A 22920-nucleotide genomic window follows, 5' to 3' on the forward strand; every position below is an offset into this window, starting at 1 on the left:
CGTTGCTTGTCCTCCGCAGCTCACCAGCCTGGGCATCGCGCCGCAGTTCGTCACCTTCACCCACGTCACCATGGAGTCGGAGAAGTACATCTGCGTCCGCGAGACCTCCCCGCAGAACAGCGTCGTCATCATCGACATGGCCATGCCCATGCAGCCGCTCCGCCGCCCCATCACCGCCGACTCCGCCCTCATGAACCCCAACACCAGGATCCTCGCACTCAAAGGTTCGGACTTGCTGCCTCTACCTACCGCCCGCACCTCCTAGATCTAGCCCATTCGCCTCACTCCACTGCGCGGGATCTCATCATGCCCTACCGAGCTGCTGCTGCCCACATGAGATTTCCCCTTGCGTCCATACTAGTCAAAGTCCTTGTTGAATAGTCGCCTCCGTACGAACTGGGCAGCGATCCAAGCTTCTGGTTCCTTACCATGGCATCTGAATTCTGCACTAGTGAGTGACTTCAAGCCTTTGCTTGAGATCTGTGCAGTAACTGCCTACAGAGTTTTATGTATACCTCTCTGTTTGTCTGATCTTGTGCAAGTCATGTAGAATGGACAAGGCTCTGGCAACATTATGCTGGTGGTGCTATAATTCAACCATGCCATACACTGTAATTCGTATAATCGTTGCCACTGCGATGAGTCAAATTCATGTCAGTTCAGCATAGCATGGAATCATTAGGATTTGTCTGTTTTAGTGTCTGGTGTCGCTGCTCACAATGGTTTGATTCCTTTCTACCTGCTTACTAGGCATTGCTTGTTTAACTTATGTTCGAGTACATGTTTTGTTAAATAGATTTCTTACTTGTCAGCATTGCTGTTCAGCATAGTACATGTTTTAGTGTCTGGATATTGAATTGGTTTTAGTTCAGTCACTTCACTTTTTACATACCATGCTTCGTTACCACCTGTCCACCTTCAGGTTGATGCTAGCAATTGCAATTGCAAATCAAATGACTGTTTCAGACATTGAATGTTTGGATAGCTATATATAGCTGCTTACTGTGTAGTTTGAGTATAGTTGAAACAATGTTAAACATCTGCTGAACTTTTGCAGCCCAAATACCTGGAACAACACAGGATCACCTTCAAATATTTAACATTGAGGCTAAGACTAAGATAAAGTCTCACCAGATGCCAGAGCAGGTACAAAACGCTTTCCGATATTGTTGCATATGACATCTTTTTGCTAGCTGTCAACAAGATGTACTTGAAGTAACATGTTCCATATATTTACTTTCAACTGCAGGTTGTATTTTGGAAATGGATCACTCCCAAATTGTTGGGTTTAGTGACACAAACATCTGTTTACCACTGGTCGATTGAAGGTGATTCCGAGCCCACCAAGATGTTTGATAGGACAGCTAATTTGGCAAACAATCAGATCATCAACTATCGATGTGACCCAGCGGAGAAGTGGCTTGTACTTATTGGAATTGCACCTGGAGCTCCTGAGGTATTCTCTTACATAAATTTTTTGCTAGTTACATCATTACTGATATTTAGACAGATTATTACATGTCAAATGAATGTTGATAAACAAATATTACTGTTGCCCCCCTTTCGTGCTGATTTTGTTCCAAATTGCAAAACGGCGTCTCTGTAAAACTCAGTTGTTTTGAACTTGAACTAAAAGTAGTTTCTGTAAGGTAGTAATTAGTAATTACGCAATACTTTGTCGTACGTGCTTCTCATATTGGCATGCCCTCCTTTTCTTGCAACCAGAGGCCACAACTGGTGAAGGGAAATATGCAACTTTTCTCTGTTGATCAACAGCGTAGCCAGGCGCTTGAAGCCCATGCAGCATCTTTTGCAACATTTAAGGTACCATTTCAGTTCTTTGCGATGCTTATTGCCTTATATTCTTGTTTTATTTTTAGTATTTAGTAATTAAGCAACCTTTCTTTATCTAATCTGTCTAGGTTGTTGGTAATGAGAACCCATCAACCCTTATCTGTTTCGCCTCAAAGACAACTAATGCTGGACAGATCACTTCAAAGTTGCATGTTATTGAACTGGGTGCCCAGCCAGGTTTGTATTTAAAAATCATCAAATTGATTTTGTTTTTAGCCTACCCCAACTTGCTTGGGACTAAAAGGCTTTGTTGTTCTTGTTGTTGCTAGTGCTACATTTAAAAAATCTTGTATTGATCTGCTTGTTTTCATGTGGGCTTCCTTTTTCTTTTCAAATACGTTGCAGCATACTGATATCACCATTTTTCTTATTGATTGTTTGGTTGTAGGGAAACCGGGCTTTTCTAAGAAACAAGCTGACCTCTTCTTCCCACCAGATTTCCAGGATGATTTTCCTGTAGCTATGCAGGTGAGCATCTTAGGGGGGAAAATGTGCACTTTGTAGGGGAAACATCTGCATTTTTAAGAACATCACATGATGGATCTAATATGTTTTTATTCCATTTTTGCTGCAGGTTTCACAAAAGTATGGGCTTATCTATGTAATTACAAAGCTTGGCCTTTTGTTTGTATATGACTTGGAAACTGCTGCAGCAGTTTACAGAAATAGAATCAGTCCAGACCCTATATTCTTGACAGCAGAATCTTCGTCTACCGGTGGATTTTATGCCATAAACAGAAGAGGGCAGGTTTTACATGCCACAGTTAATGATGCAACTGTTGTGCCTTTTGTTAGTGGTCAGGTATGGTCTTTTACACTTCTGGATCTAATTTACTGATCTGTTTGTTAAATAATTATTTTTAAACACAATTTTGGTATGCAGCTGAACAACCTTGAGCTTGCTGTTAATCTTGCCAAGAGAGGTAATCTTCCTGGTGCAGAGAACTTGGTAAGCTCCATTAGAAGATGACTTGTATGGATGCATATGTTGGCTGTATTGATGCTTGCTCATTTGCCTAGTGTTTCCTGTACCACTTTTTGTCTGTGTCTCCTGTGAACTACAGTACTATTCCTTTTTATATCACTGAACCATGTGACCCTAATTCTCTTGAGAGATCAGGAGGAACAATGCCCAATTGATTGGTTTATAATAATTATGTGCGGCAAGGCAAAAATTAGTAAAACTAATAAAGTAAAGGAGTCCAGTCAATCTCCAGACACTAATTTATTTGAATGCCATATTTTAGTCAAATTGTATGATTGATCAGTTCTCTTTCAGTGTCAGATTTGTTTATAGTTTGACACCACATACTTTGGCTGATATGGTACCATTTTCCACCTAGAGCTTGTTATATTAGGGATTTTTCTGTCTATGAAACTGCCGCAGGAGCAGTTATTGCTTATGCCACTTGTACTTTAGTGATACCAAAGAGCTATATTCATGTACACACCAAGGGATTTAAAAATGCACACACAACTGACTTTTTCTATCACCTGTAAAGTACCTCCAGAAAAATTTGAGCTTCAAAATCATGTGTTAGGTGTTGATGAGCTCTTAACAGAAACTAATTTTCATACACAAACCAGTTCTCATTCCCAAATCACTTGCATCATTATCCCTGCAGACTGTGTAGTTAAACTTATATGCGCTAATATTGAATAGGATTTCATGAAATTCTGAATTGTACTGCAGGTTGTGCAAAGGTTCCAGGAACTGTTTGCGCAAACAAAATACAAGGAAGCAGCTGAGCTGGCTGCAGAGTCTCCTCAGGGCCTCTTGAGGACACCTGAGACCGTTGCGAAATTTCAGGTGAGCTTCTGGTATTTCAGTTTGACATATGAAGCTGTTGAGGTTCATGGACCTCCTTCTAATGTCCCACCTCTGCATGTCTTCGTAAACCATAGTGAATTCAGTGAAAATTTAACTACGGTGATAGAATCTTGATAAAATCATGGGGTTTTGTTGATTAAACTCTACTTTTGTCACTTTGTGTATTTTGGAAGATATACCTTTGATGGTCTGGTCATTCCTCAGTTTTTTATTAATTTTATGCAGATGATAAGTACTATAGTTATTTTTCTCACATGCACTCCTGCTGTCAGGATTCATGTACATTTAATCAACATTCAGTCTATAGGTTCCTTTGTTTGATTGAGTGATTCTTATGTTTCTTGAAATTGCAGAGTGTTCCTGTGCAAGTTGGACAAACACCTCCACTCTTGCAGTACTTTGGCACATTGCTAACTCGAGGGAAGCTCAATGCCTTTGAGTCTCTTGAGCTATCTCGACTTGTTGTCAATCAGAACAAAAAGAATCTTGTGGAGAACTGGTTGGCTGAAGACAAGCTGGAGTGCAGTGAAGAACTGGGAGATCTCGTCAAGGTAAGATGGGTCCTATGCTGTTTTTATTGATTATTGATTTTACTGTACTTTGCCAAATTACGTTCATTTGCCTTGGTTGTCGCTAATCATTTCTTGTATTCTTTGATGTATAGACTGTGGACAATGATCTTGCACTGAAAATATACATAAAGGCCAGGGCAACCCCTAAAGTTGTTGCTGCTTTTGCTGAAAGGAGGGAGTTTGATAAGATACTTATATATTCAAAGCAGGTACATTTGTTTTCGTTTTGTTAGTGTCCTTCTTTACTTATACCTGAGTTGAGCTTTGAAATGTACCATTGACCTTGAACTTTTATTTTCCAGGTTGGATATACACCAGATTATCTCTTCCTCCTGCAGACCATTTTGCGTACAGATCCACAGGTAATTGGTTATTTAAGCAAACTTGGGCTTAATATGAGACATTTCATTTGGTTGGTACAGGTTTCTTTTATCTTAGAAATTCTTGCTTCATTGTCAATTTGTATCTTCTTGACCAGGGAGCTGTCAACTTTGCACTCATGATGTCACAAATGGAGGGAGGTTGTCCAGTAGACTATAACACTATCACTGATCTCTTCCTTCAGGTATATTTTGTGGTATTAGCATATAATTTCTTTGCTGTAGTAGTATATAAATTCTTTGTGTCTAGCAACTCTCCCTACAGTGTTTTTAGTCTTTGTAATTTGGTTTCTTGCTTTGGCTTACATCCTTCTGTTAACAGAGAAATATGATACGGGAGGCAACAGCTTTTCTGCTGGATGTTCTGAAGCCAAACTTGCCAGAGCATGCTTTTCTTCAAACCAAGGTTAGTTTCTGTTTGTTCATTTCAATATGAACATTAGCCTTAGACCTGCATGCTGCTTAACTACTCAATGGCCTCTGCTGGATTATGATGTAGGTTTTGGAGATCAACTTAGTGACTTACCCAAATGTTGCAGATGCCATTCTTGCGAATGGCATGTTCAGTCATTATGACCGCCCTCGTATTGCTCAGCTGTGTGAAAAGGCTGGATTGTACTTGCGTGCCCTCCAGGTCAGTAACCTTTGCATTGTTTTGGCTGATCTCTTCTCTTCACCTCTGTTAAACTAACATCGTATTTTCTGATGCAGCATTATTCAGAGTTGCCTGATATCAAGCGTGTCATTGTAAATACCCATGCCATCGAGCCCCAGGTTTGTGGTGTTCAGTTGTGTTCTTGAAATGTATCTGTTATTTTCTTGTCTATTAACAACTTCCTTGCACAGGCACTTGTTGAGTTCTTTGGCACCCTTTCAAGGGAGTGGGCACTAGAGTGCATGAAGGACCTTCTACTGGTCAATCTGAGGGGAAATCTTCAGATTGTTGTGCAGGTAATATTGCTCTGTTCCTGTAAACATTTTTTATTCCACCCTACTGCTTTCCCCCCCTTGTTCCAGGTTTATAACTTTCATCAAACCTGTGGCACATCTGTAGGCTGCGAAAGAATACTCTGAACAATTAGGAGTTGATGCTTGCATAAAATTATTTGAGCAATTCAAATCTTATGAGGGCCTCTACTTTTTCTTGGGATCCTATTTGAGCTCCAGGTAGTTACTCCTGATGTTGGTATTTTTTTTTTTAACGTGGCATACCTTAATATTAAATTTCTTAACATGGCATGCATTGATATTAAATTTCTTTACATCCAATAGTGAGGATCCAGATATCCATTTCAAATACATAGAAGCAGCTGCAAGAACTGGACAGATCAAAGAAGTTGAACGTGTAACCAGAGAGTCTAATTTCTATGATGCTGAGAAGACAAAGAACTTTTTGATGGAAGCAAAGCTACCTGATGCCCGTCCACTGATTAATGTTTGTGACCGCTTTGGATTTGTTCCAGATCTGACTCACTATCTATATACAAACAATATGCTTCGGTATATTGAGGGCTATGTACAAAAAGTATGTACATCTTTGAACTCACTGTTATTTTGGGCGTCATTCTTCATCTGGTATGTCGAGCATGCATTTGATTGTTTCTTTTTGTCTTGTATGCAGGTGAATCCTGGTAATGCTCCCTTGGTAGTTGGGCAACTTCTAGATGATGAATGCCCGGAAGATTTCATCAAGGGTTTGATTCTCTCTGTTCGTTCTCTCCTTCCTGTTGAGCCACTAGTTGATGAATGCGAGAAGAGGTTTGAATTCTCATTCCTCTAGTCTGCAAAGTGACAAGTTTCACATTCCCTTTTTAAGTGAATCACATCCTTTTGAATATGTGAATCAGGAACCGCCTACGGTTGCTTACTCAATTCTTGGAGCATCTAGTGAGTGAGGGTAGCCAAGATGTGCATGTCCACAATGCTCTTGGGAAAATCATCATCGACAGCAACAATAACCCTGAGCATTTCCTTACTACCAACCCATTTTATGATTCTCGTGTTGTGGGCAAATACTGTGAAAAGCGAGATCCTACACTTGCTGTTGTTGCTTATAGACGTGGGCAATGTGACGATGAGCTTATTAGTGTCACTAACAAAAACTCGTTGTTCAAGCTACAAGCCAGGTATATAATTATTTTTGTTCTTGTTACTGATGCCTTGTGTTTGTTCCAATCCTCTATATATATTGAGCAATGGCTTACATGTTCATGTCACATAAATTTGAAATTTCAGATATGTGGTTGAGAGAATGGATGGTGATCTGTGGGATAAAGTTCTTCAGCCTGACAATGAATATAGAAGGCAACTCATAGACCAAGTGGTTTCGACCGCATTGCCTGAAAGCAAGAGCCCTGAGCAAGTCTCTGCTGCTGTTAAGGCATTCATGACAGCTGACCTTCCTCACGAATTGATTGAGCTTCTTGAAAAGATTGTTCTTCAGAATTCTGCATTCAGTGGAAACTTCAACCTGCAGAACCTACTCATCTTGACTGCCATCAAGGCGGATCCATCCAGAGTCATGGACTATGTTAACAGACTAGACAACTTTGATGGGCCTGCTGTTGGAGAAGTTGCTGTCGAGGCACAACTGTATGAGGAGGCTTTTGCTATATTCAAGAAGTTCAACTTGAATGTGCAGGCTGTCAATGTTCTCTTAGATAACATCCGAAGCATAGAAAGGGCTGAAGAGTTTGCCTTCCGTGTTGAAGAAGATGCTGTCTGGAGCCAGGTTGCCAAAGCCCAGTTACGTGAAGGTCTGGTCAGTGAAGCAATCGAGTCCTTCATTCGCGCAGATGATGCAGCACACTTCCTTGATGTCATCCGTGCTGCTGAGGAAGCAAATGTGTACAATGATTTAGTGAAGTACCTTCTGATGGTAAGGCAAAAGGCACGGGAACCCAAAGTCGATGGAGAACTCATCTTTGCATATGCTAAGATTGACAGACTCAGTGACATTGAAGAGTTCATACTTATGCCAAATGTTGCCAACCTTCAAAATGTCGGTGACCGTCTATATGATGAAGAACTATATGAAGCTGCAAAGATCATATATGCTTTCATCTCAAACTGGGCTAAGCTGGCTGTTACCCTGGTTAAGCTGAAGCAGTTCCAAGGTGCTGTGGATGCTGCTCGCAAGGCTAACAGTGCTAAAACATGGAAGGAGGTCTGCTTTGCTTGTGTTGACGCCGAGGAGTTCCGTCTTGCACAAATTTGTGGTCTCAATATTATTGTTCAGGTATACAAGTAGGAGCGCATACTTGATAATTTTTTCTAGTCTCTGCTTTATAACAAAGCTTCTATGATCTAGTTCTTTCTGACATACCTGCTTTTGTATTTTTGTTTAGGTTGATGACTTGGAAGAAGTCAGTGAATACTACCAGAACAGAGGATGCTTCAGTGAGCTTATTGCTCTCATGGAGAGTGGTCTTGGACTTGAACGTGCACACATGGGCATCTTCACAGAATTGGGAGTTCTATATGCTAGATACCGCTCTGAGAAGCTTATGGAGCACATCAAACTTTTCTCCACCCGTCTCAATATTCCGAAGCTTATTCGAGCTTGTGATGAACAGCAGCACTGGAAAGAACTTACGGACCTGTACATACAGTATGATGAATTTGACAATGCTGCCACCACAGTTATGAACCACTCTCCAGATGCATGGGATCATATGCAGTTCAAGGATGTTTGTGTTAAAGTTGCAAATGTTGAGCTATATTACAAGGCAGTTCACTTCTATTTGCAAGAGCATCCTGATCTCATCAATGATATGTTAAATGTGCTTGCACTTCGGTTAGATCATACCAGAGTTGTAGACATAATGCGCAAGGTTTGCATCTGAATGAAAATTGATTTCCTTTGTGCACTTCACATCTCTTTCAAGTTCCTTCCCAAAAATCTGACTGTCTTGCTGCTCTTTGGACAGGCTGGTCAATTGCATCTTGTGAAACCATATATGGTTGCAGTTCAGAGTAACAATGTCTCTGCTGTGAATGAAGCCTTGAATGAGCTTTATGTTGAAGAGGAAGACTATGAGAGACTCCGTGAATCAGTTGACATGCATGACAACTTTGACCAGATAGGTCTTGCGCAGAAGGTAAAAAAGAGGCAGATAATCGTGCAAATGCTTATTGTTACTTCTTTTAATTTAATCACTTGTGTTCATTTCTTGAGCAGCTTGAGAAGCATGAATTGCTGGAGATGAGGAGGATTGCTGCCTACATTTACAAGAAGGCTGGCAGGTGGAAGCAATCCATTGCTCTATCCAAGAAAGACAACATGTACAAGGATTGCATGGAGACATGCTCACAATCTGGTGACCGTGAACTGTCAGAGGACTTGCTTGTCTATTTCATTGAGCAGGTTTGGTTCAAACCCATTCTATTGATTGATGATATGAGACTAGTGATAAGCTAATTCAATACTATATACACCAAAAGGCTTAGTCTGTCTGCTTGGCATTGCATTCTGATTAGTAAACACATACAATCATGTAACGCAGGGCAAGAAAGAATGCTTTGCTTCCTGCCTCTTCATTTGCTACGACTTGATCCGGCCGGATGTCGCTCTTGAGCTTGCATGGATGAACAACATATTGGACTTTGCCTTCCCATACCTGTTGCAGGTAACTTATTTCGGTCCATTTCTTTGCTGATGTTTATTTACATACAGTTTACTATAGTAACTAACATCCGTGCTGCGTGTGCAGTTCATCCGTGAATACACTAGCAAGGTGGATGATTTAGTGAAGGACAAAATTGAGTCGCAGAAGGAAGAAAGAGCCAAAGAGAAGGAGGAGAAAGATCTTGTGGCTCAGCAGGTAACCTAAAACTGCTCACAAGTTTTATTTGTGTAATCATCAATCATCTCAAGCTGAGGCATTGACATGACAAGTTGCATTCCGTTGTGCTGTGCAGAACATGTATGCGCAACTGCTTCCTCTTGCTTTGCCCGCTCCGCCAATGCCTGGCATGGGTGGTCCTCCACCTCCGATGGGTGGGATGGGCATGCCTCCAATGGGTGGAATGGGTATGCCGCCGATGGGCCCTGGTCCGATGCCAGCATTCGGGATGCCACCGATGGGAAGCTATTGAGCTGTTTTTGCAGAGAGCTATGTTCCTAGTGTAAGCAAAAGTGGAACTTCTTTGGAGTTGTAGATGATTACAGTTTGGAGTTAATATTCTTTATGGTACCAGGAAATTTTTGGCTAGTGAAATCTTAGCCAGAGTTTGAGGATTGCAACTTGTTATACCCTACGATGGGATTAGGATGAGGATGATTAGGTTGGTTGAGCATGAGCTGTTGAAAGCTGGTACCATTTGTATAGTGTGATAAAATCTTTGTAGACACATTTCGGTTGTATTAATACTTGTAGAAACATTTAAGGACAAACAGATGTATGTTACGACCTGTTGATCTCAATTGTTAGTATGTGTATTTTTGAAGTTGTGGGGTGGGTGCGAAGCCATTGTGATTATGTGTATGAAAATAATTAAAGCATGAAAATTAGTAAATGAGACGTTGTATGGTCGATTTTAGGTTGCTTAAATAGTATTAATGTGATGTTCTTTTTAGTTTTCCTCTACTAAATGGCTTATTTATGTTTTTTTTTCTCTTATGCTTTGTTCGACTACATGGCTTATTTATATTTTCCTCTAGTACGTACTTGGCACAGATACAACGAAATAGTCCAAAGCCCCAAAAGCAAACTGAAATCGGCCCAGTTCCCAGACCGGGTGCGGACGGAATTTTTTTTTGAAAAAAAGTCTCCCTTAACTTTTGCGAAAGTCTGTTTTCCCTCCTTGAGCTCTAAAACCGGATAAACCATCAACTTAAACTTTTAAAACCATTCGTTTTACCTCCCTGACCGGTTATAAGCATATACCTAAATAAATATATAGCTAAGATAAACATGATCTAATGAGGAAGAAATTTTACTACAGTTCAAGTATACAATAATTAGCTTTCCATAAAAATTTCGCCATAATTGGACCATAAAAACTGCAGCTATGAATTAATTATGGAAAATCATAAATCTAAAGCTACAGCAAAAAAATTGTACTAAAGCATACCGTATTATATGTTCATTGTGTAGATCTACTCACGTGGAGTCCAACAAAATTGGATTTTCTATTTTAATTTTTTTTTGTGATTTACTGTGTTTTTTCAAAGTTTCAGCCAAAATAAATAAAAAAGAAAAAGACAAAACCGTCTTTGAAAACTGCTTATAACCGGTCAGGGAGGCCAAACGAACGGTTTTAAAAGTTCAGGGAGTTGATTTACCCGATTTTAGAGTTCAGGGAAGAAAAACAAACTTTTGCAAAAGTTGAGGGAGGCGATGTGAATTTTTTTCCTCCGGTCCGCGGACGACTCCGCGCCACGTCGGACCCTAGCACTGTCCTATTTGATAGATACTTGTACTTGCCTTAGTTTGGATATAGATAATCCAGTGTCCAATCAGATCATTTCCTTGTGGGTTTCATCGGACTGGACTTACTCGATCGCGGGTTTGCATGTGCTTAGTGTGCAAGCTAAGTTTGGATATTGGATTACGATGGGTTGAGATAATGACCACACTAAATAGGACGTCAAGGTTGTGGACGTGACGTCGACCACCAGGTCACGATCTACTCCTGACTCCGGCAGTCCGGCGGTAGTCACGTAATCGCATGCGCATGCAGCGTTGGTTTTCGGGAAAAGTCCAACTTACCTCTCTCTATTACAGATGTTGTCCGATTTTGTTCCTGAACTACAAAACCAGTTATTTACCCTCTCAATGTTAAAAACCACTGTTTTTGCACCTTGGGTAGTTTGGATGGTGATTTTGCCAATGTGCCATCATGTCAGAGCGGGTAAATCGAACTAACTTGAAAATTTAGCGAGATGACAAAAGAAGTTTACTTGGACTTTTTGTGTTACTGCTATTTCACTATTGGCTGGGTCTAATTCTGTTTTGAATTGCCAATTGTCATGGATATAGGATGCGTTACCCGGGAACAAGCAAGGGCTGTCTTGGAAATGTTGGGTGACAAGTGAGGCTGAGCTACAGAAGCTGTTGGTTGAAACTGGGAAGATATCCATTGCCGAGTTCCTACAATTCATGGCGGACAAGGTTAAGGTACTTTGCTATTTTGATATCTGATCTGATATTCGTTTTAACCTCTTTTTTTTTGACATATACTCGTTTCGTTCCAAATTATAAGACAGTTTTGGCTTTTCTTGATTCAATGCTTTTGCGATGTATCTAGACATAGTGTATATCTAAGTGCATAGTAAAAACTACGTATCTAGAAAAGCTAAAAACATCTTATAATTTGGAATGGAGGGAGTATATTTGCATATTTCTGCAGTCTTAGCTACAGTGTGTTTTTGGTTACTTACTAGCCTATCTTGTCCTCTTGAAGCACGCTGAAACAATGGAAGTCCAAAGGAGTAAGCTCAAGCAAGAGGAGGAGGTGACACCTGAGGCATCCTCAAGCCCTTGAGAGGCTTTGCTGGTTATAGTACTCCTTCAAGACTTTTTGGTTTGGATAAAGATCGTGAACTGCTGGTGTTGTGGGGAAATGAATTTGTGCGGTTTGCTTGTTAGCCACAACATTTTACACTTCCCCAGGATGTTGGTTCCTTCAGTGGTGCCAGTTGATGGAATGTGTGATCACTGTTTGACAAATGGAGAAGGTCTTTAGGATTGGACGCCCCTGTCAATGAACAAGATATATACCAGAAAACAGAGAGAAATGTATAGAGTTTGTAGTATGTGTGTGTGTGTGTTTTTTTTAAGGTTAGACATGTAAAGAAGCAGAAGTGTCCGTGGTGTGCAGGTGGCTGTCATCTAGTCTAGCAGTCAAAAGAAGAGCAGCGAAGCAGACTGGTAGGAGGAAAGCAGAGTTGGGTTAGTTGTAGATAACATTCAATTCAGAGCTAAGACTGAATTTTAAATGTACTGGTTGGTTGGTTGGTTGTTGATGAAGTATCTTAACTATTTCTGGTTTTGATTCTGTTGATTGAACTAGAAACACGGGCGCCCTCGACGGAGGATGGTCATGGTGTGGAGATGGGGATCGAGTGGAGTGAGAAAGCCACGGTACCATTGAGACCATGGAAACATATATCCATTGAGCTGCTGCTGGTTGTGGAACCAATATTCCCCCAGTTGTTGAAATTGCAGCTATTGTTCCATCATAATGTAGGAGATTTAGTTCATTCCAAAAGCTAAATACGCAATTGATTTTTTTGAAAAACAAACAGTTGCAGACCAATATTCCTCTAGTTGCTGAAATTGTAGCGACTGTGGCTGGTTTTGATTCTGTTGATTGAATAGGAAAGATTCTATTGATTGTTTGATTGAATAGGAGCATTGATTTCTTCCCCTAGCTTAGAATTCCTGATCTAGTGATATGTTCTATGTAGTGCGTGTAGTATGTAGTTATGTTTATGGCTTGGGTAGGCCTTAAATTTATTGACTGATAATGAACTGATGCATAGATAGTGTCACATGGACTGAAAACTTGTGTGCAGTAGCATCTAGTTATGTTAATGGTCATCGAATGATGTAAGCATGTTACATTCTCTAGTGAAATATCATGTGCGTATCCATGCGTAGATGCATAATAGTGATGGCCTGCCACTCTTATCACCATCAACAGCAGCAACATCTTTTGCAGTGTTCTTGTTCAGTACAAATAATTTGAATAACTCCTAGCTCCTGTTCCTTTGACATTTGAATTCAGATTCTGTTGATTGTTGATTGAATTGGAGGTTTTGATTCTGTTAGGTGCAGAAGAGACCATTGTCATTTGTGAAGGGGAGGACCGGTGTGTGGGTCCCAGAAGACATCTGCAGGAAGAGTGGGTTCTTTGAAGACTTCAAGGAGGTGATGACCAAAGGATGGGCACGGATTGATGAGAGGTATATAATAACCAAAGTTAACACACATTGAATGATTGAGAGGTCATTCTTGTCTTATAACACTCATATTTTCAGGGTCAGAGGCGTAATCCTGGAGACCTGCACCAAGTCAGCCGTTATGACCGTATGGGGTGCTGGCGTTTTTACCGTGACCAACACCTTGGAGCGGCTAGGAGTCATCGATACAGGGCTCTCTAGCACGGTGAAGTAGTTAAAGGTCCTTGTTTGGTTTTGGTAATTGAGTGACAACTTAGGTGGACTAATTGTGTTTATGTGAGATACACAGGTGATTAGTCCACAGGTACATGTGTGTGAGCAACATATGCCATGAAGGTGAAAATGGCTTGGAGATGTTGCAAAGCTCACACATGTGATGATGAAGGAGCTTATTGCACATGAGACATGACATTGAGTCATGTGATCAAGGTGGAGAAGATCAAGATAAGACTTGGCTTGATGGACCGGTTGCAAGCGTGAAGGGCAAGTCAAAGGCTTTGGAGTGATGGACCGCGTGGCGGTGAAGCTTGAGCAAGACTTGGCGCCGATGGACGATGGCAACGGTGAAGAGCAAGTAGAGTCAAGATCGATGAACCAATATGATCATGTGATGATATGAAGTGGATCATATCATTGTTGATCGTGTTGGTGCATGTGTTGCATCGACATTTAAGGAGATGGAATGGAATGCGCAAGGCAAAGGTATAACCTAGGGCATTTCATTTTACCGGTCATAGGTGTGTAGAGAAGTTTATGACCGGGTTTAGGATAGATGGCCGTACTATCAAGAGGGGCAAACTTGTTTGCATATCGGTCATCTAGTGCCACTCGAGTGATCTAACTTTGCATTGTCGCTAGGATCGAGTGGCGTGGCAAGTTGAGTGGCTAACATCCTTTGGGAAATGATTATGAAAATGCTAACACACATACACATGGTGGTGTACACTTGGTGGTGTTGGCACATTTACAAAGGCGGTGGTGTTTGCAGGGTTGAGATGGGTTTGGGTCCCTCTCTCCCTCCCGCCTCGCAAGCTCGGCGGGATTCGGCGCTTTCGGAAAAATGGAATGTCTATTTTCTATTGCGTCGGATGCAAATTCTTGTGGTTAGCACACTTGAGCAAGGGTGAAGAAGTTAGAAGTGAAAACGAGTTGGTCACGAAGATGCTGGCGTCGGTCAACTGACCGAACGCTGGATCTGCATGCACCGGACGCTGGCAAGCTGCGTCCGGTCAGGCTGACGTACGGTGACGCAGAAGCTGGAGTGTGACCGGACGCTGGCTGCGTCCGATCGCGTTCGACCGGACGCGTCCGGTCATGCTCGGGAGCTTACTGGAAACGACCGGACGCTGAGGGTCCAGCGTCCGGTCAGTTGAGTGCTGCTGCGTCCGGTCAAGTCAAATGACCGTTGGAATCGGGACACGTGGTCGTCTGCGAGCGACCGGACGCTGAGGTCCAGCGTCCGGTCAACTCGACCGGAGCGTCCAGTCCGCCCGACCGTTGCCCAGTGAAGGGGTAACGGCTAGTTTAGCCCCTGGGACTATAAATAGAAGTGGCCTTCGACCATGGCTGGTGTGGAGCACCAAAGGGGACTTAGTGTCCATGCTTGTGAGTGCTTGGGAGCCCTCCATCACACACATACTTGATAGTGATCATTCGATTGTGTGAGTGAGCGATTCTAGTGTGATTGCATCGTGAGGTTGCATCGAGTGGCACTAGGTGATCAAGTTGCAAGCCAGTGGTGCTTGTTACTCTTGGAGGTTGCCACCTCCTAGACGGCTTGGTGGTGGTCTCCGTCGAAGCACGCAAGAAGCTTGTGCGGCGCTCCGGAGAAGTGCTTGTGAGGGGCATTGTGCTCGCCCCATGGGAGCCGCGAAGAGCAACTCTAGTAAAGTGTGTCATTGAGCTACCCTCACTCAAGGGGTAGGTTCTTGCGGCGCCCGACGTGCGGGCTTAGCGGGTGATGCTAATTAGCCGCCGAACCACCAAGTGAGCGGTCGACACAACGGGGACTAGCGTGTTGGCAAACACGTAAACCTCGGGAGAAAAATCATCGTGTCAACCTTATTCTTCCCGTTGGTTTGTATCCCCATTACATAAGCTTGGAATTACTTTTATACATATTAAGCTTGTGTAGTTGCTCTTGTAATTAGATAGCTTGTGTAGCTTGCTAATTACCTTCTTGCTTGTGTAGCATAGAAGTAGCTCCCTTGCGTGGCTAATTTGGTTTTAGTAACCTTGTTAGTCACATTGCTTAGTTTGTGTAGCTAAGTATTTGCGCTCTCTAATTAGGCATTAGTTGCCTTGTTATTGAGTATTGCTAGTGAGTATCGTTAGCTTTGTGCTTTTGCTTACTAGCATGTGTAGGAGCTCCCTTGTTGCTTAAAGTACTAGTGGCATTGGTTTGTGTAACCGTGCTCCTAGAATTATTGAGGAGAGCTCTAGCTAGCCCGGCACATTTGTTGCATAATTGTTATCTTTGCAAGGTGCTAGTGAACATATATAGTGGGGTATAGTCTTGGCTAGACCGATAGTTTTAATTCCGCATTTGTATCGGTTAGCCGACACGATTAAGTTTTAGAAAAGACTATTCACCTCCCCTCTAGTCGCCATCTCGACCCTTCAAGTAGAAAGAGCACATTGCTGCTGTGGTGAAGGCAGAGAACGAGAAAACCATTCTGCAACTAAAGAATCAGCATGACGAGGACAGAGCACAGCTCAAGAAGCTGACCAAGGAGTTTGATGCACATAGCGCGCTCACCAAGATGTGGCTGTCCCACCTCATGGGGAAGACCCTAGATCCCCTAAGCTTTGAGGAAATCTCCAAAATCCAGGAGGCATTTGCCCTGTTCGACAAAGATGGGGATGGTACGTATGTTTGTGTGTTCGTGTGTATGTATGTGTGTAGTGTGCTGGGTATTCTGTAGACTAAAGTACACCAAAACTGGCACTTGGGGATGGAGGGGAGACTTTTCTTTATAATAATCTCACCAAACTTGGCCTGGTTCACAATTAGCAAGGCAAAAGGCACCATTTGGTAAAGAATAATGTTTCACATGTGTATGGTGTGGGTTAGCTGAGATTTCTGTGCCATTTTTTTTTGCATTACAAGCAATCAGAAAACTGTGATTTGACATGTAAACAACCTGTAGAAAGAAAAAGGAGCCCCACTGTTCTGGAATTGGTTTCTGTATTTGCGTTGTATGACTCTTTGAGTACTGATGTGAAGAACCTATAGAAGTGAAATTCCATCGTAAACTAAGCAACTACTCCCTCCGTTCCAAATTGTAAGTCGTTTTGACTTTTTTGGTACATTCATTTTGCTATGCATCTAGATATAATAATATGTCTAGATCCATAGCAAAATGGATGAACCAAAAAAGTCAAAGTGACTTATAATTTGGAACGGAGGGAGCATATGACAAAAGAAGTTTACTTGGACTTTTTGTGTTACTGCTATTTTACTATTGACTGGGTCTAATTCTGTTTTGAATTGTCAATTGTCATGGATATAGGATGTGTTACCCGGGAACAAGCAAGGGCTGTCTTGGAAATGTTGGGTGACAACTTCAGTGAGGCTGAGCTACAGAACCTGTTGGTTGAAACTGGGAAGATATCCATTGCCGAGTTCCTACAATTCATGGCGGACAAGGTTAAGGTACTTTGCTATTTTGATATCTGATCTGATATTCGTTTTAACCTCTTTTTTTGACATATACTCGCTTCGTTCCAAATTATAAGACAGTTTCAGCTTTTCTTGATTCATTGCTTTTATGATGTATCTAGACATAGTGTATATCTAAGTGCATAGTAAAAACTACGTATCTAGAAAAGCTAAAAACATCTTATAATTTGGAATGGAGGGAGTATATTTCTGCAGTCTTAGCCTATCTTGTCCTCTTGAAGCACGCCGAAACAATGAAAGTCCAAAGGAGTAAGCTCAAGCAAGAGGAGGAGGTGACACCTGAGGCATCCTCAAGCCCTTGAGAGGCTTTGCTGGTTATACTACTCCTTCAAGACTTTTTGGTTTGGATAAAGATCGTGAACTGCTGGTGCTGTGGGGAAATGAATTTGTGCGGTTTGCTTGTTAGCCACAACATTTTACACTTCCCCAGGATATTGATTCCTTCAGTGGTGCCAGTTGATGGAATGTGTGATCACTGTTTGACAAATGGAGAAGGTCTTTAGGATTGGACGCCCTTATCAATGAACAAGATATATACCAGAAAACAGAGAAAAATGTATAGAGTTTGTAGTACGTGTGTGTGTGTGTTTTTTTAAGGTTAGACATGTAAAGAAGCAGAAGTGTCCGTGGTGTGCAGGTGGCTGTCATCTAGTCTAGCAATCAAAAGAAGAGCAGCGAGAGTTGGGTTAGTTGCAGATAACATTCAATTCAGAGCTGAGACTGAATTTTAAATGTACTGGTTCGTTGGTTGGTTGTTGATGAAGTATCTTAACTATTGCTGGATACTCTGCTGGTTGATAATGGATCGTAGACGTAAGGCTGTCATCTTGTTTTTGAAACGAAGAATTTCTGTCATCCTGGATCATAATGTAGTAATTCATTTTAGACTTCACCGCTTACCGCTAAACGCAAGCCACCAGACGTGACCTCGTCGAAATCCGTTGAAGGTATGGGGAGAATTTTGAGATCTCGTCGTCTCTGTCCGTCATGGCCGCTCGGCCGGACATGCTCGCGACCGGGCTTCTCCCCTGTTCTCGTATCAGCGTTTCAACTTTGTCTTACGTCCGTAGCTTGCCCGCGTAACAGGTTCGCTGGGCGGGTCGCCGACCGCCGTGAACGCTACTGCCGTCGTCGCCGTACACAGGCAGCTCGCCGTGCACGTGCCACGTGCGAACGCCGTCTTGGTGCCCTGTGTTCGCCGGAATACCGCCGCTGCCCGCCGCCGCCGCGGCCTGAGCACGCAGCCGGCCGCGCCAGGCCCTGCTGCCATGTCCGCCGCCGGCCCTAGTCCGGCAGACGCTCCGCGCCGCCGCAGCGCGCATGGCCGTGCTCAGACGAGAGAGAGAGAGAGAGGGAGGGAGTACGATACGTGAATTGGAAAATGTGCAGGGGGTTTTATGAAAACCTCTGGACTCATATGAATAGTGCTTTTATTTATTTAGAAATAGAAGCTTCTCTAGGGCTTTTTCCGCAATACCGTCGGGTCCGCACAGTGCAGCCACCGCGGGCCTCTTTCCCGCGTGGGCCGAGCCTGGGCCGTTTGGTCTTTTCTTTTCCTTTGGTTTATCTGTTGTTTATCCCTTTTCCAGAAAGATGCGATCTTGTAATTTCAATATAAAATCAATTTGATTTTTACCACCATAATGAGTATATCTATTCATTGAATGTGTTTAATACTGTTTTGTTTAATAAATAATTGTTGTAATTAATTTCTCTATGTAAACTGTGCTATATTTTTATAGGAAGTTCTTGTCCTCTATAAATCATGGAAAATTTACAGTATGTTTCTTATGTTATAAATAGTGTTTCTGAAAAGGTTCATAATTAATGGAACTTATTTTTAGTAGTTACATGCTTAATTATGTTTCAGCTTTTTTAATTTTAAATGACTCATTATAAATCCAAACTTTGTGAAATTTTTACAGTAGCTCTAATACATCACTAGCTGCTTGCAGAAAAGGTTTCACACATGTTTGAGCTTGTATGCGTGATATGCAATTATCCTTCATTATATGTTGTCGCATTTATTGGAGTAATATAGTTTATCCAAATATTACGATGTTGATACAGTAGCCCTGTTTTAAGGTAATCTTTGTTTAGTAAAATTTTCATGTCAAGAAAACATAGCAATAAATAATTATAGTGTTATCTTGCTTGCTTGCGATAGCGTTTAACTTGTAGTTGCTTGTAATGCTTTGTTGTGTTGGTTAAATTATTGCCTGCACTCTCATGCACGCATATATATAGAAACGAAAGTTGTTGAGAACGTGTCAACCGAAGAGCCGGAGCATGAAGGAGTCATCAAGGAGTACGTGGAGGAGATTCCCGAAGTTCCGCTGACTTTGTGCCTAACCTGAGGCAAGCCCCGGTGCATAACCCCTATTTTACAAGTTCACTATTGTCTTATTGCATTAGGTTATAGGAGTTGAATTCCGTGCGCTTACGGATTATTTCTGTATGCGTTAAGAAATACCAACATCGGCCGGTGCCCTAGGGTGGCCACCGACCTCCCTGCTGCCTATAAGTACCCCTCATGTCTCTCTACACTATAAATAGAGGGTGTGGAGCTCGGTGGAAAGACGCCCCATTCATTCCAAGCTTTCCAAGCTTCTCTTAGCTTTCTAGCTTAGCTTAGCTTTAGAGTAGTAGTCTAGTAGTGGAGTAGAGCAAGAGCAGGAGCTTCTCTCGGAGTCCAGAAGAGTCTTCTAGTTCTGGTAAAGCTCTTTTGTAATACTTTCATTTAGCATTTACTTTATTCAGTATTTATTTTATTACTTTATTCTAGTATTATTGCTTTGCTTTACTTTAAGTACTTAGTCATTAGTGTTCATCATTAGTGAGCTTAGGTGCTTGTTGTTTGGCATTAGTAGCATATGTTATCTCTTAATTAATAGCTATTCATTAGTACCAGTTCCACCGTCTGGTTAGGATGCTTTGATCTCATTTCATCGAAGCTCGGATCGAAGTAGTAAGCCTGTAGATTAAGTGTGGTGCTTAGGCTATAGATTACCTATGGATATGGCTAGGCCTCCGGATAGATTGTGGTAGGTGGCAAGTGGTGACAGCCTTGTCCATCCTCTGTATTCCATCACGATAGGCCTAGTTATTAAATCATAGGGCTCGTGGCAGACCTTGTCTATTTAACTCTCCTAGTTGGTTGGCGGGCTGTGCCCCGAAGTACTAGCGCATTTCTCATGGTTAGTTATTTACCCTTTATTATTAGAAATATAAATTGCTTGCTCTCCCACCTAGCTATCTCTTGGTTAGCTTGTACTAGTAGTTAGTTTAGGTAGTTCACATTCATCTTTCACTGTCGTTCACCTATCTAGAATCAATTTAGGCCTTCCCTTACCAATTCTTAGCCCAAATATAAATTCTAGCCTTCCACCTTTCTATGGGAAAAATATAAATTCGACACTCGGTACTCACCGAGCGAAGGGCTATGCGATAGTTCTGTGCGCTTGCGGAATCCTCCAATAGTCATTATCAATAAGCATTTCTGGCATCATTGCCGAGGAAGGCAACTGGCATCAAATTTAATTTTTATTAGGCTAGACTTGCTAGCTAGGTTTTTTAGTTATCCTAAGTAGTTTATCCTTTTTCCTTCCTATCCTATCACTACCCTACACGATCATAGACGACAAGTCCATTTGTGATTTCTCTACACCCTCGGCCGCTAATGTAGCCACCAGACCCAATGTTATCAATGGGGACACTAACTTTGAGCTTAAGCCAGCGTTAATTACGATGGTTCAAGCTAGTCCATTTTGTGGGAAAGCCCATGAGGATGCAAATGCTCACCTTCAATATTTCTTGGAGATTTGTAGCACATTCACCATAAAGGGAGTGACCCAAGAGGCTATACGTCTTTGCCTTTTCCCCTTCTCTTTGTTAGGAAAGGCTAAGCAATGGTTTTACTCTAACTGCAATGTTGTAGATACCTGGGACAAGTGTTCCAATGCTTTCCTAGTCAAGTTTTTCTCCTATGGGAAAGACTAACGCTCTCCGCAATAAAATCTCTAGTTTTCAACAACTAGCCGATGGATCAATTCAAGAAGCCTAGGAACGAATGCAAGAGTATGTCTCTGCATGCCCTCACCATGGCATGGAAGACTAGCTTTTGATCCAGAACTTCTACCATGGGTTAGTGCCGTTAGATCAGAGCCATTTAGATGGTGCTGGTGGTGGTGCATTCTTTTTGCTAAGTGTTGCGGATGCAAAGACACTGATCGAGAAGATGGTCTCCAACCAAGGATGGAGCTATGATCGACTCCAACCCCGTAAATGAGGTATGCATTCACTTAAAGAAACTAACATGCTTGCAGCTAAGATGGATCTACTCACGAAGCAAGTAGAACATTATGAGAAGGTGAGTGCCCAAGAGACACTCAAAATCATGGATTCCCACATGACTTGCGAAGTCTGTGGAGATGTTGGACATTCGGGCAATTCCTATCCTGAGACCCAAGAAGATCTCAACTTCATCAACACCGACAATGGGTTCTGTCCACAACAACATCAAGGCTGGAATCGGCGCTCCAACAACCAGGGAGATAACAATCATTACTCTTCTCCTCATTTGAATAATCACCCAAGAAGATCTCAACTTCATCAACACCGACAACGGGTTCCATCCACAACAACATCAATGCTAGAATCAGCGCTCCAACAACCAGGGAGGTAACAATTATTACTCTTCTCCTCATTTGAATAATCAAGGTAATAATAGTTATGCTTTCCTTGAAGGTCTTGTTTATGGTCAAAGTAGAATGGCTGATAGCATAAATAAAAAGTCGCATGCTCATGACAAGATGTTGGAAAAAATAAATGCTAAATTGGATGAATTTTCTTATGTGTTAAAGAATCAACTTAGCTTTAATAAGATGATAGAAACCCAATTAGCTCAAATTGCTGTTGCTATCCCATCATATGAAAAAGATAGAATTCCTAGCAAACCTGAGGGAACTATGGAGACAACCAACCTCGTCACGGCAAGGTATGACTTTTTTGAAAATGGTTGGGGATTTTCTATTAAGGTGATCCTGGGAATCCCATCATTACTTGTTCTATAGGACCCCACACTTTCCATAATGCCATCTATGATTTAGGGTCTAGTATTAACATCATGTCTAATGAAACTTATGATAAGTTGTTTTATACTCCCCTAACTTCAACCCCAGTTTACGTGCAATTAGTTGATCAATCCAGCCGTTATCTCGAGGGAGTAGCCACAAATTTATTAGTTAAAGTTAGGAGTGCCTATATTACTACAAATTTTATGATCTTAGATATGGGTAACACCGAGGATACACCTTTATTCCTTGGTCGTCCTTTCCTTAATACTGCAAATGCTTGCATATATGTGGCTTCTGGGCAAATCCAATTCCACTTTGTTGGAAGAAAGAAAATATTTGCTTTTGCTCCAGGACAACCTCTCTTTGATGAGAAACAGGAAAAGAAGAAGCATCCGAAGAGAATCAAGATGAAGAAACCAAAGCTGATTGAAGATCCGAAGAAACCTATCAAGAAGAAGAAGAATAGAAAGAGATGGCGTAAAAAGAAAGATCCATCCTCAAACTCGGCATCCCCTGATCCTGACAAGGCCTCCGAGGTGGAACAAGAGGAAACACCTCCGCCCAAGGACAAATGACCTTGAGCCCGTCAAAAAGGCAAGTTCTCTACCCCTTGCATTT

General features: G+C 41.9%; 1 protein-coding gene and 1 non-coding gene across 2 annotated transcripts; one reads left to right on the plus strand and one right to left on the minus strand.

The window, feature by feature from the left end:
* Positions 1–23: 23 nt before the first annotated feature.
* LOC136483408 (clathrin heavy chain 1-like) lies at positions 24–10171 on the plus strand. Its single transcript, XM_066480471.1, has 28 exons — positions 24–224; positions 1058–1146; positions 1250–1456; positions 1726–1824; positions 1923–2031; positions 2243–2322; positions 2429–2656; positions 2738–2803; positions 3548–3664; positions 4039–4236; positions 4350–4466; positions 4560–4619; positions 4736–4822; positions 4960–5043; positions 5137–5271; positions 5349–5411; positions 5484–5588; positions 5692–5804; positions 5910–6162; positions 6259–6395; positions 6485–6763; positions 6873–7875; positions 7985–8470; positions 8567–8737; positions 8818–9003; positions 9143–9265; positions 9350–9460; positions 9558–10171. Exons 1-28 carry the CDS (start codon positions 71–73, stop codon positions 9732–9734), a joined length of 5037 nt encoding a protein of 1678 aa, XP_066336568.1. The 5' UTR covers positions 24–70; the 3' UTR covers positions 9735–10171.
* An 11056-nt stretch (positions 10172–21227) lies between these two features.
* On the minus strand, positions 21228–21334 carry LOC136484427 (small nucleolar RNA R71). Its single transcript, XR_010765948.1, has one exon. It is a non-coding gene; the product is annotated as a small nucleolar RNA R71 (small nucleolar RNA).
* Between the last annotated feature and the right edge of the window lie 1586 nt (positions 21335–22920).

Source organism: Miscanthus floridulus, chromosome 9, assembly GCF_019320115.1.
Source record: "Miscanthus floridulus cultivar M001 chromosome 9, ASM1932011v1, whole genome shotgun sequence".
Lineage (NCBI taxonomy): Eukaryota > Viridiplantae > Streptophyta > Magnoliopsida > Poales > Poaceae > Miscanthus > Miscanthus floridulus.

Bases quoted from the DNA above. Each gene is read 5' to 3' on its own strand.
- LOC136483408 (XM_066480471.1), top strand. From the start codon at position 71: ATGGAGTCGGAGAAGTACATCTGCGTCCGCGAGACCTCCCCGCAGAAC. The intron at 2,323-2,428 runs GTGAGCATCTTA...TTTTTGCTGCAG, and splicing joins ATTTTCCTGTAGCTATGCAG to GTTTCACAAAAGTATGGGCT. The intron at 3,665-4,038 runs GTGAGCTTCTGG...TTGAAATTGCAG, and splicing joins AGACCGTTGCGAAATTTCAG to AGTGTTCCTGTGCAAGTTGG.